Source organism: Pecten maximus, chromosome 5 (genome assembly GCF_902652985.1).
Source record: "Pecten maximus chromosome 5, xPecMax1.1, whole genome shotgun sequence".
NCBI classification, from domain to species: Eukaryota; Metazoa; Mollusca; class Bivalvia; order Pectinida; family Pectinidae; genus Pecten; species Pecten maximus.
Window position 1 is genome coordinate 13,432,041 of NC_047019.1, and position 13,553 is coordinate 13,445,593.

The 13,553-nt window shown below is 35.3% G+C and overlaps 2 protein-coding genes across 3 annotated transcripts in view; one reads left to right on the top strand and one right to left on the bottom strand.

Annotated features, from left to right (window-relative positions):
* Positions 1–13,553, top strand: part of LOC117328316 — a 34,477-nt gene that overhangs the window by 5,081 nt on the left and 15,843 nt on the right. Inside the window, exons 9-14 of the mRNA XM_033885839.1 lie at positions 681–752; positions 997–1,111; positions 1,643–1,744; positions 2,317–2,392; positions 3,257–3,374; positions 5,181–5,227. Of these exons, the coding sequence (XP_033741730.1) occupies positions 681–752; positions 997–1,111; positions 1,643–1,744; positions 2,317–2,392; positions 3,257–3,374; positions 5,181–5,227 (530 nt within the window). The remainder of the gene's footprint in view (positions 1–680; positions 753–996; positions 1,112–1,642; positions 1,745–2,316; positions 2,393–3,256; positions 3,375–5,180; positions 5,228–13,553) is intronic.
* On the bottom strand, positions 3,800–7,414 carry LOC117327219. Of its 2 annotated transcripts, none has more exons than XM_033884091.1 (2): positions 5,321–7,414; positions 3,800–4,353 (listed from the first exon to the last, which is right to left on the bottom strand). In XM_033884091.1, the coding sequence occupies exon 1, from the start codon at positions 7,407–7,409 to the stop codon at positions 5,721–5,723; it is 1,689 nt and encodes a 562-aa protein (XP_033739982.1). In that variant the 5' UTR covers positions 7,410–7,414; the 3' UTR covers positions 3,800–4,353; positions 5,321–5,720. The 2 variants fall into 2 exon arrangements, with proteins under 2 accessions (XP_033739982.1, XP_033739981.1); XM_033884090.1 differs by having other exon boundaries at positions 3,800–4,356.

Genomic DNA, 13,553 nt, shown 5'->3' on the forward strand with positions numbered 1-13,553 from the left:
GTCCATCCATTTCATTCTGTTCCGTGTTGTGTCTCATCCCATTCTGCATCAAGGACATTATATCTTGAGAATCCCTCAACAGATTGGCTTATATTTTATATTTAGTATCGATCATTATATCGTGTTCTAACGCCACATCTTTTGCAAATTTGGCTAAATTGATATAAACAACTTCTTCTTTGAAACTAAGCAATGGATATCTCTCATATTTGTCTGGTAGCATCCCCTTAGGGTAGAGATTCAAAACTGTACAAATGACAGGGCTGAGGGGCGGGGTCAAAAGGGGTCATTTTGGCTAAATGATGTAAACAACTTCTCCGAAGAAACCAAGCTATGGATATTGCTCATATTTGACTGAGCATCCCACATCACATTCTGGTTGTCTTTGGTCAAGGTTAAAGGGTCAAGGGTCAAATTAGATCCTCTTTTGCATGAGATGAATTGTTGAATTGGAGGGGGGAGGGGCCAATCATGTGTTATAGACATTTCCTAGCTTTGTGCAATACATGCACAGTATATATCGTCTACAAATCAACTGATTCAAAAGCTACTTCAAATTAAAGGCTAGTTGACGTTTTGCAACTTCTTGATGACAGGCTTCTGGTTTTGATATAAAGTATGTTTGATATTTATTAGGATTATGATGAAAATTTGACTTATTCCTTTATCTACATTTTCAGGCCTTTGCGAACTCGGCCAATAATCTACTGGATGATGTCAACAAGCCGGCCTGGGAGTTACAGAAGCGAAGAGTGAGAACAGTCTCCCATTCAAATTACTTTGAATTATCAGGAAAAATTTAACACAGCTCCAGGGTTTAATTGAATGATATTTACAGATCTAAAATATTGATACTGAGAGTAAAAAAAATGATTTAATCAACATTGTTTTTTTTCAATGCTAATTCTTTCTAATGCTTTCTTTGATTTTTCTGTAGAGAGGTAAGTGTTTTTTCAATGCTAATTCTTTCTAATGCTTTCTTTGATTTTCCTGTAGAGAGGGAAGGGCGTATCAGGGCTAATGCAGGTTGCTACAGAGTTTGGTAAAGTTGGTACCAAGATGGGAGACAACACACAGAACTTCAACCAACAGGTGGAGCGACCTAACCTTGGTAAGCATGACTAGATAACCTAAGTATATATAAGTATATAGATGAAAACTGATTGTTTTCAAGACCTATGGTATAATCTGAAGTGATTCAGTTGTAGCCCTGTTTCCCTAGGTTTCCTGAGGAAGGATTCACATCTCAAGCATGAAAATGTATATATAGGGGCTTAAAATACTTCACTAACCATAAAGGGTTTAATTATTATTTAATTTCTCAATATAAAGATCACTTCCTTTTAGTGAGATCCAAAAAAATACATTGAATTTTAAGTTCTTGATTGTATTCACAGAAGTTTTAATTTTGAATTGTGATTATTCTGGAAACAATATTCACAAAGGATGTAAATTCACACATGTAATTTTTACAGGGAAATTCATTATATGATATTTACTTCATTCATTCATTCTTCGTTCGTTCGTTCGTTCGTTCGTTTCTGACTGCTCTAATTGTGTTTCAGTGATGTGACTGTGGTGGGACCAGAAACCCCAGGAAATCGCGCGACCTTCAATAAGTAAGCCCAACCCTGCCTTTGAGTGCCAAGTGCACCCCGACCACTACCAGACTGGGTGAAGACATCGACTACCGGAGGGGTCATTAAGAAGGATATGATCACCAGTAGTCTGGGAGGTGGTACAGGTAAGGTTCCTCTAATACACAATGCACTCCTTTTTCAATATCCAGTAAATCTGGAAATATATGTTGTGAATAAAGTTTGGAGTTACCAATCAGATACAACATCAAATTAGTTCATAATGTGAAACAGTTTATAACGTACACCATAGCGGGAGAGCCCAGGGCCAAATAATAAAACGAACAGCAACTACGATTAATCAGGAAGGTCAAAGTTGATAATGACCTTTGGAAAACAATGAATATACGATAACTTAATTTGTTCTTCGGTATATGTTTTCCACAAATTAGATAGCTCAGTACAAATTCACAGGACTAATCTGAATAAATGCAATATCAAGGTCATACTGAAATAACAGGTAAGAAAGTTCACAAAAAAGAGATGTTTTTGTCACTTCCTTTTATTTCCTTTTATTTCTTTATTTGGGTATTTGTGCTCTATATGATTGCCACTATCATTTTAGATAAAATAGCAGTTAAAGTTTGCTTGGTGTTCCATTAGATAGGTCAGAGGTTAAGGTCAAAGTTGAATTGGGATTACAAACATGAACTTTGAATGATTAACTTTTAAATTGCAGCCCAGAAGATTGGTTTCAGTGGAATCTTCTACCGGAACATCTCTAATCTAATGCACACCTACCTTATCACTGACAAGTAAGTTACATGTTAATATTGTATAAATCATTCACGGGTAATTAAATCTCAAACCAGGTGACCACTGTCCAGATCAGTTTTCATTGTGATTTATGTCTGTAATGGTCCTACATCTCAAAGTTTAGCTCTGATAGATTGAAAACAGTAATAGGCTGTTGTTTATTTTGATACATATGCTCTAACCAAAGGTTACATACTTTACACTGTTACTTTAAAATTTTTAGCTTCTCCTTTCATAAATTTAAAATGAAGGAATAATCAATAATTGACTCTGACAAATTCTATTGTTCTCTATATATATTTTCTATAAAACTTTTGGTCTCATAAGCAATGCAAGGCTTTGAAACCTCAGATGAATATCCGAGGTGTGTGGTTCAACCCTCCCTATCCGTGTTGGTTTGTGTTTCTCGGGTAGCTGAGAAACAGGCCAGTCTTTGCCATCGTTGTTGTGTCCTTAGGCAAGACACTTTACCCTAAATGGTCTGGATGGCATACTAGGTGCCTCCTGTATGTTATTCAGTGAGGTATTCACCAACTACTACAAGGAGACCCCGTAGTATAATCATGTTTAGGTTGCCTTTATTCTTTTTCCTGTTAGTGTTGATTAGATACATTTTATACAGTATACCCAGTATACCCAGGGTGCCATTTTATTTATTTTGTGACAAGCAATGCATACTTTGTTGACAGTGTAGAATCTTTAAAAGTGATTTCACATTGCTAGATTACTGTACATGTACATATAGGCCAGGTAACCTTTTTCTATTTTTCCCCAGATAACTTTGCATTTTAAGCAGTAATTTTCAGACATGGGTTCTGTATACATAATATATATCATATTATGTGTATAAATACTGTTTTCAGTGACGTTGAGGATGCAGATGATAGGTACGATGTTAACTCTGATGTCCTGGAAATTGCTGTAGTACCTGCCATATCTGGAGTCAGTAATTTAGTGGAACTCACATTCCAGCACTCGTTGGTAAGTCCAGTCAACTGGTTATGACTATTTTGGATCCTTTCTTAGGGGAAATCTAATTCATTTATTTGGTGAATAATTGTATATAAATAAAATATATCATATTATAAAGAAAAACTTGACAAGATCTTTTCCTTATGTATTATTCCAGGGATCACCACAATTTCAAAATGATGGGTGGAGGAAATTTTTTTGAAATTTTTTTCTGAACATGTACTTTTGTGGATGTCATGCAGCAACGCGGTGCGACGTTTCGAGAAACATCATCAATTATGACATTAAGAATAGAGATTTAATTATGTTGTTTTATTTATTTCTAATTAGATATGCATTTTAATCATTTGCTCACTCTCTGCCATATATATCTTTTAAATTAAAACAAAATAACAGCTTATACCATTACTTGAAAAAACTACAAACATACATTCCTCATTTTGACAATCATCAATTTATTTTCACAAAACCATTTCAACCTCAACTCCAACTTGCTGTAACAAACTCAAATAGCATCTTTTACTGTTATAAATATGATAAACATTCACATCAAGATCATAGTGCAATGTCAAGTATTATAAATTAAAACATTTCAGTTATACATTTAATAAATTGCACTATAATATTATCAGTGAACATATTAATAGCAACTATTATATCTATGATACAGCATCTACAAATCAAACTAAATAGCAACTTTTACTGGACATAATATCAGAATGTACAACAATATTTAAAGTATTTAAAGCAATGTACAAGCCACAATATAATTTCAATTAAGATATCAATTCAACACAGTCACTATAATTTTCTCCTGAAAATAGTCTTCATTATGTACAATGGAAGCCAAACACACTTTGTCTCTCCAAATGACATGGAAATTCTGCTGTTGCACAGTCCCTTCCAGAGAGAAGCATCTTTCTTGTAGGGAACTCCCTGGGTAGACACCATCATCAGAGAGTTCAAAATCCTCTGAGAGAGCCCGTTCCTGCTGGTGGTAATAAATAAATAAATATTTTTGAAAAGCTTAATGATTCTGAGATTATTTATATTATTGGACGTTTTGAGATCGTTTTTGGAATGAAAATTGTCAAGTATGATCTCTACAGACGAATAATTCGTCTGTAGAGATCATACTTGACAATTTTCATCATCCCCCGTGAAACTGTTTGCGGGGGATATTGCATCGGGCTCTGTCCTTCCGAGGGGGCTAAAAACCATTCAACTCCACAAAATTTTCTGGGTTTATTAGGTTACAGTTATGCCTTTTCAATTATATATATTATCTGTTACCATGGCAACAAAGTCAAAAGCACAAAATTACTGTTTACTTAATTCCTAAAACATCAACACTGTTCCACTCAACTCCATAAAACTTTCTGTCTACATGTATATGATGCTTGTGACCTAGTTGTGCTGTTTTTCAAGTGAAAAAAAAAAAAAAAAATCTACATCAAGATATAAACTTCTTTTATAAGGTGGGTATATATGTATCGTATTTGGAGTTAGATGGGTGCAAGGAATTATGCCATACTTTGTGGCTCCTTGTTATATATATATGTATATATTATGTGCTGATTTCTATGATGACAGTCGTATGTATGTACGGTAACCATGTACCAGCTCAGGGCTTTGGTGTAACACCTCCTATATATTGGGATAAGAAAAGCATGTGTCTTTAAATGAATTGAAACTTGAAATTCAAAAAAACAAATAAATCAAATTAGCTGATTTTTAATTCATTAAGCGTTGAACTTTAAATCAGTATCAAGTCATTGTATTTTCTATGATATAAATTTTATTTTATATTTTCAGACAAACTATTCCTCACCCTCCTGTGTGTTCTGGGACTTCACAGTACCGTGAGTATTTTGTTTTACTTTAATCAGTCAATTATTTAATCAAGGCCTTAGATTTCACTGGCTTTGTTGCAATAAATTCAATATTTAACTAACCACAAGGCGATGAATAAGAAGAGGTACCACTCCTGACTTGAGATGTCATGACCTCCTTTGTCACTTCTAACTACATGTCCACCATGTGAACTGCGCCCCGATTAATGCCTGTCTAAGGTGAAATAAGTCGGCAACCAGTTTATAGAAGAAGAAATGAGAACATACTGTTTGAAAACTGAACTGAAGGAGTTACTCCTCTTCTTTTCCATTTATTAACTTCTTTCTAAGAGGACCCTTATAATTAATTAGGCTGCATTCCACTAGGAATCCTCCCGAAGCCTAGTAGATGATCCACAACATATATAAACGTTGCAGGAAATTGGTTCTTGGAGAATCTCTTCTTATTGTACCACAAAGTTAAAAAGTAGTTTAAAATCAACAGGGGTAGGATGAGGGAATATTATCTTGTTTCTGATTTCTTTAAAGCCTCGATTCTCTCAGAGGCTGGGTTGAATTCATGGAGCTCGGTCTTAGACTTTTTTGAGTCCGTGTAACACCTGATGGCTCTGTGATGATCCCCCAAAGTTTCGTAACAGATACCCAGGAGTGTGTGCACCATCCAACTCGTGTGTCCTCCCTCTAAGTAATCGTACTTCACTACTATCAAGTTACGTAGTGTGTTGTCACGTCCCAAAGTGTCACCAAGTTCATGACAACACAGGAAGGACAAGAACACTGCGTAGGGTAGCGTCGGGATCCTTACTCCAACAGGGCTTTTCGATACCTCCGGATGAAGCTGGGGAAGATACAAGCAGTCTTTCTCAAAAGATAGAGATTTGGTGAAGGTTTTCTTCAGCTTGTAAAATAAAGTGTATCCCTTTCCACAGTATTCTTTGATGTATCTTGCTTTTTGTTCCGTTGGAAGAAGCATTTGACTTTTCATGTGATATAAAGGTTGAGACACTACAGTTCTACACAACTCGAGTGATTTATTGTAGTTTCCAGACAAAAAGTGAAAATTTGCTAAGTAGCACAGTTCGGATGAACTTACTGAGGATGTACATGTCAAATGATTTTTGCATTTCCTCAAGCTCGCGTACCGAGTCTTGTTGCCAGTGGTTCCAGCCATGATATACGGACTGGCATCATGTTGTGTCATATGCGCTAGTAAACTAGTCGCGTGACTAAAAGTAATCACATCATCCACTTCTGTCTTTGAGTTCATCAGTAAACTCAGTGCCCCTGTCAGATTCCGGGTAAAATTTAATCCACTCGTCCGACTTGGCATTGCCAGTTGTACAAATAGTCCCATGTCTTGGTAATATTCCATTTCCATTTCAGTGTATGGGCACAAAAGTTCAGCTTGAACTTTTGCATCACAAACACTTTCCAATATTTTGGGTCCCAAAAATCTTTCATGTGAAATGCACTGTAGTTTCTTTGAGTGGAAATGTGTTAGAATATCGAGAAATCTTTGTTGATCGTTACCCAGGAATTCTTGCTGGAATAACTCACCGGACGATATGAAGTAATTTGGACAGGTTCCTCTCTTGACCCATGTCATTAGAATGTTGAAGCAAAACCAAAAACAGTAGAACAAGTTCTGTTCTTGCCACAGCTTTGGGTGAGAGTTTTCCACTGAGAAAAACATCAGCATTTTCAGAACAGATAAGCTGATGATTCCATCATAGCCAGTAAATTCATCTTGCAACTGTGTCTTGTCCAACTGAGTAAAGAAATACTTCAGTAAGCAGTAAACCTTCAGTTGGCTGTGGCTGAAGGCATGAACTAAAGATCTCTCAGCTGATGCCAGGGATATCCTCCACTGTAGTTCTTCATCCTTTGTGTGTCGCCCTCGTAATGGCACAAGGTGAAAACCATTGCGCACTATCCGGTCGATGAGTTTTTGAGGTGGCCATCCAAACAAACGTGTACGCGTTACCCACTCATCAGCATCTCGAGGCCAACTTTTACAGGCAAAGCTGACAATCAAATCACTTGTAGAACCCTCTGTTTGGTATGTACTACTCAGTCCAGGAGATGCTCTCGGAGTACCTGCAGCATCGCTCTGTTGTTTGACTATTTGCTCTCTGAAGATGTCACCGGAGACGAATGTATTCTCCCCAATTTTTTTAAGCGAATTAACCATGATAGCATTACGTTTTTCCCCTAAATCACCGAGCTGTAAGGTGACGTAGCCAGGTTTACAGTTAGCCTCTGGAGCCTTGCCTATGTACAACACTGGCTTGTGTGTGCTGTCCGGAGGAATTCTCTGTCCGGGGTAAATAACTAACACATCGTTGTCTATAAACATTGTATCTATAGCAGATCCGGACATGTGGATCCCCTCAGAGTGGCTTCCACCATAGAATACATTTCTGGGATTATCCACACAATTATGTGAAGATTCTTGTATGAGCAGGACCCGTCGCCTGTTGTCTGCTGTCTCCTTTGTCCCAGTAAAATTTTTGTCAATATATCTTGACAGAAGCACAGAAATGCCCTGGATGCCTGAGGACCCTCCCATAGTCATTACCTAGTGTTGTCTGTAATAAAAATGATGATGTTAGTATGTATATAAATCACGGGTTCAAAGTATTAAATTCCAAGATAAATTGTATAGTTTGTATATAAATCACGGGTTCAAAGTATTAAATTCCAAGATAAATAGTATAGTTTGTATATAAATCATGGGTTCAAAGTATTAAATTCCAAGATAAATTGTATAGTTTGTATATAAATCACAGGTTCAAAGTATTAAATTCCATGATAAATTGTATAGTATAGTACTGTTGATCAGTGGGGTATTGGAGGAAATAATGTTCATATCTATATTCATCTGTTCACAGCTGATCATTCTCTTTTTCCAATAAGCTCATCTGGTCTGAAGGACCAGTGAGTTTATGCCATGGTGCAGCGTTTTCTTTAAATCGCTACTCAATTCCCACAGGGCCCAGCATCGAAATAGATTTAAGTCCTTTAAATCACTACTAGTTATGACCTAATGAATTGATTTAGACCAAACTTAAGTCAGAAGCATCCATGGGGGAAGTGAAAAAAAAATTGCATAAATAGTCTTAATTGGTTATTAATGTTGAGTGCTTTTCAACTTAATTTGTTTTGAATTTTCTTTGGAACCAGAAAGCTAAATGTTAGTTTAAAGGAAAATGTTGACTGCTATTTGTGGTACTGTGTAGCAGATACCAACATAGGAAAAGTTTTTGTGATAACTTATCTTAACTACTGACATATCCAGATGAGCAATGCAGGCCTTATGGGCCTCTTGTTTCTGATATATCTATTGATAGTAACCAAATGTGTGTTACACATATATATATAGTTCTAGGTTGAATAAGAGTTTGGGTCAAAAGTCTTGTTCTGATTTCATTGTCGTTAGATGTATTGTTTTTAGATGTATTGTTTTAAATGTATTGTTTTTAGTTTTTTGTCTTGAAATAAAACATGAAAAAATGGTTTTCTATTGAATACTATCAAACATTTCAGTCATATGGCAGAATGTATACAATATTCAATGGGAAAGTCCATTTAAAATTTAAATCCTCCCCCCCCCCCTCCCCCCTCAATACCAGTTTATACTGGTGGTTATGCTGTAAAATCAGTGACAGAGCAATTAACTTAATGTATAAATACTCTCGGAACTTTAAAAAAGGTGCAGTGTTCCAATTAAGACTTGTAACCCAACAAAAAGATTTCTTCAATAGATTATTCAGCCTTCATTCCAGAGGTAATCAAGTATGCCAATATGATTGCATTAACATTGAGAAACGTTGGATACAAACAATCCACATTATGTCACCAAATCATATGTATGTAAGAGCTTGTATGGTATCAACACCAGTTGGAGGAACACAGTATGGTTTTGGATATTCGTACATTATGCATAGCTCTACTTTATACTATCAAAAGTTTTTGAAGTGCAGCCCATGTATGGAAATGTCTTCAGCTCCATGCCTTGACAGTTTTAGAATTCAGTACAGCTGTATTCCTTGAATTTCAATCAAAATACCTAGAAAAATTCTTGAAATCTGCTGTCATTACCTGAAGATTCAATTTAAATGCTGTGAAAATTCCTTAAATTCCTGTCTTTGGTGTTGATTTAAACCACAGACAATTATGATGTTTTCCTAAAAAAAATCACAAATGTCCAAAATGACTTTATACTGTGTACTCGTTTAAAACCTATATCAATGTTATTTGTTGCTAATTTGCATGTGCAACTGATTAAATGATTTTTTATTGTACTGTCAATATACGTTGTTATAGCTAATAAGAATATTAATCAACAATTTTAATTTCACATAACCACAGATGTGAATCATATTGCCACAAATGTGAATCACATAACAACAAATGTGAATCACATAACAACAAATGTGAATCACATAATGAGTGCATCACTTTCTCTGAATAATCCTGAATTTGATGATTCTGTATGTCATTAACATGACAAATCTACATTCATTTATATGTGTTTTCATTAAGAGGCTCTTAGGTATACCTATGTTCATTTTACTGTATATTGTTCATGTTAAACTTTAAATCTTATACCTAATTCTTGGTTAAATAATGATATTTTTATTGTTTTCTTATTCACAAAGAAGTCATAAAACATATCTAAATTTCATAAAAAGACAGCATATCTTATGATTATCTTGATTTTTCACATGCTATGACTGCTGAAAATTAAGAACTCTGCCTAACCCTATCAGATTAACCTGCAAGCTCCTTGATGTAAAAGTATGAAATATTTTGGTTAGGTGTAGGGAATAATTGGAATGCTTTGTAATAAAAGTTGAAAACTGTGACCAAATTTTAAAATTGGCTAAATATAATCTGAGTGACCTTTACATTTGTTATGCAAATGTACAAAAAATGATTAATTTGTTGTACACTATGTTAGCAGGTAGGTTATTCAGTAGTTATGGGGGTGGTGGGAGGAGTTAATTGAAAATAAAAAACTCTCTGCATGGCCAAAATAGAGAAAGTTAACAATGCAAATATGAAAATAACTAAATACCTGCTCATATTTATGCTGGAATCGCCACCTTGTGCAGGATTTGTGACATTGGGACAGCCCCACTGGCGCACAGACCTACAGATTGTTTAATATATTTACCATCAGGGCTGGCTAGACTAGTACAGTCATTGTTTTCAGTACAGGAAATGATATACAGAGTATATGTGTACTGGAAATTTCTAGCTAAGATATTTTTGTTTTACATTGGAAAACCCCATGTGGAAATTTACAACTGGCTATTGGCAGGTACCATGATCAGGATATACAGTAAACACACACAATCAGGCGAGTAGAGGGATTATGTACAGCCCAGTGACAGCTACTTACTATAGGGACATAAATATTTAACGCTCTTTATCAGGTTTTTTTTGCCTGTTTAACAGGAAAAGGTGAATAAGGAATTTGTTAATCTAAATAGAGAATCTAAAGAAGAGATGGTGTCAGAATTTAGATAAACCTGTAGTTTTAATATCCTGGTAAATTATTTTTATAATGTATGGTAACAAAAGAACATAAGCTCATAAGAGGTTGTATTCCAACAAATAAAATGATGAAAACTCAGCCATGAATACATACCATTAGATATGGACAACAAAAATGTTAGTAGAAATTATTAAAAAGATTATCACAGTTTTATCAAAGTGTTGAAGCTTAGTAGTTTATGATGAGGAAAAGTAGTTTATAACAAGGAAAACTTGGAATGAACACATGTACAGCAAGGGTACAGTGTTATTATATTGAAAATGAAAACACTGTTCAAGAAAGTGTAATGTACATGCATGCTTATGTATATGTATATATAGGAAAGGGTAACAATTTCCAGAATATTCACTAATGTAGATTGAATTAAAAGAAATGTATAGCTAGTCTTTTAAGTGAATTAAATTAGCAAAATATAAGCAGGATTTAAACGGTAGTAAAGGAAAAATTGGTTTCATTACTAAGTGACATTCCTAGAAGGTTCATGGGTGGCTGGGTAGCACAGTGGTATTTAGCACACTTGCCTTTCAACTAGGCGACTGGGGTTCGATTCCCTAATCAGGTGTGAAATGGTGTGGGCTTTCTCCGGGAACTCCGGTTTCCTCCCACAGTCAGACCCCTGAAGTTAATTATCGAACATTGAAGACAATGAAGTAGTATATTAAGTTTTCTAGAAATATAGATTACAAGAATTGATGTGTTTGTACATTTTAAATCAAAATCTATCTAAATTCAGTGAATTTCATATTTCACAAAGCATGCACAATGTGGTTTTTTTCTTTAAACACCAACCAACCAACACCAACACCCCCTAATAATTAAGAATTTTGTTTAAACATAACTGGTAAATTAACTTGAGCCATATTAGCTAGCTAGGCTGGTTAACAGAAATGGAAGAGTTCAAGAATTCAGGCATCATTGAATTACAATTAAGAGCACTGATTCACACTACAAGGTTATCAACATTGTTCATATGAAACCTATAGGTATAGAATTTAAAATATAATTTGGAAGGTTACCCTGAAATTAAATGATATGTGTATTTGACAACCATTGACGTCATCATGAATTGATCGGTTGTAGGTTTGTTCATTATGTAGCATAAGCACTTTACATAATTTTGGCACACAGCATGCTCCGTAGGGGCACCAGGTTTGTCAGACTGTTGCCAAGTTTTTGTCCTGGTTTCAACTGAGCAAATTCCTGGTTTCAACTGCCACATTTGCTCGAAGATTCCATAAAAAATTATTTAAAATGTAATTAGAACTGGTGAGAATATGACAGCAGACCACTCAGATAGATCATAAAAACAATATTCCAGATACAAATATCCCCGCAAGGCGTTTAATAACTGACTGTTATCTCTGAATGCCTACTTTATTTTAGGGATATACATTAACCAACCATCATTTTATCTCGGTAAAACTTAAACTCAAGGTCTCGAGCAGGTCACTTGTACAGCCATTTCACAAAATTGCTAAACAATCATTTTTCCTCCATTAAAAACTTTGAGGTTTCACTGCAATTAAAATTTGACTTAACAGCAATGAAACTGCCGGATAGGCTAAAATATTCTCTATCCACTCCTCGAGTCTCAAAACAGAATAATTCCTTTAACCAACAAGCCATGTTTGATACATGAGACTTGATGTAACAATTTTTTCTGCCTCCCGAACTACATCAAATCACACCCTATAAATCAAGAATACATGTATGATAGAGGCAAAACGTATCCAGCAGATAAATAAGCAATAAATTTGGGAATGATTGGGGACAGTTACATAAACATCCTACAGATTACAGAGTTCTCTACGTGTATATATTCCTTATTGTGCCTGTCGGAGAGAGGAAGTGATAACTCGCACGGTGGACCACGGGTTTTTACGTCACGTATTGTTACAGTTTCTGTAGGAAACAAACAGAATGCATTGATGCGTTACGTCATCATAGATTTTCCTGATTAAAATATTTGAAAAACTTTCTGAAATTAAAAAAAAAATGCAGTTAAACAGAACACTTTCAAAACACTTATGGTATCAATTAGTTACATGTTAATTTATGTACATCATCAAAATATATAAAAGACAAGGGGAATTATATACAAGGGAGATTACTCTTTATATCTATAACCGATATATTGGAACCAGCATATGATTCTAGCACCATTCTATAACAGATGAGAATGTACTACTTATTGTGGGTATAACAGTGTTATGGTCACCATTGTATAATCTAAATATGGGAGCCACTATAAATATGGTCAGTCAGTTAGAGTCCTGGTCAGTTAACCTCAGGTAAAGATCTGAGGAGCGTAGTTCGACTCCAGATCCCTACACGTGGCAGTTTGTGTTTCTCGGGAAGCTGAGAAACGGACTGGTCTGTAATGTTGTGGTTGTGTCTTTCGGCAAGACACTTTACCTTAATTGGTCTGGATGACATGTGCCTCCCATAATTATGTTGTTCAGTAAGGTAGTCACCAACTACTACAAGATATCCCCAACTCAATATGACCCTTTTTTTTCACAGAGAGATAAACAAACAAACTAACTAATACTGTGGATGTAATCTTGTCCAACTTCCAACTTGAGTTAATCATTAGGGTGCACACTAAAGCTCAAGTACAATTGATTGTTTTGATGTCTCAATTTGAGTGAAGTAAATATAACCATCAGTAAACTTTCTTGCCTGTAAGTTTTCTAGTTGTCCTATGTGCTGGCTTGATGTTTGATATTCCAACTAAGGTTTGGCGTGGTCGGTGACATATTGTATTACACA

Coding starts and splice junctions, on each gene's coding strand:
- LOC117327219 (XM_033884091.1), bottom strand. CDS start 7,409: ATGGTTAATTCGCTTAAAAAAATTGGGGAGAATACATTCGTCTCCGGT.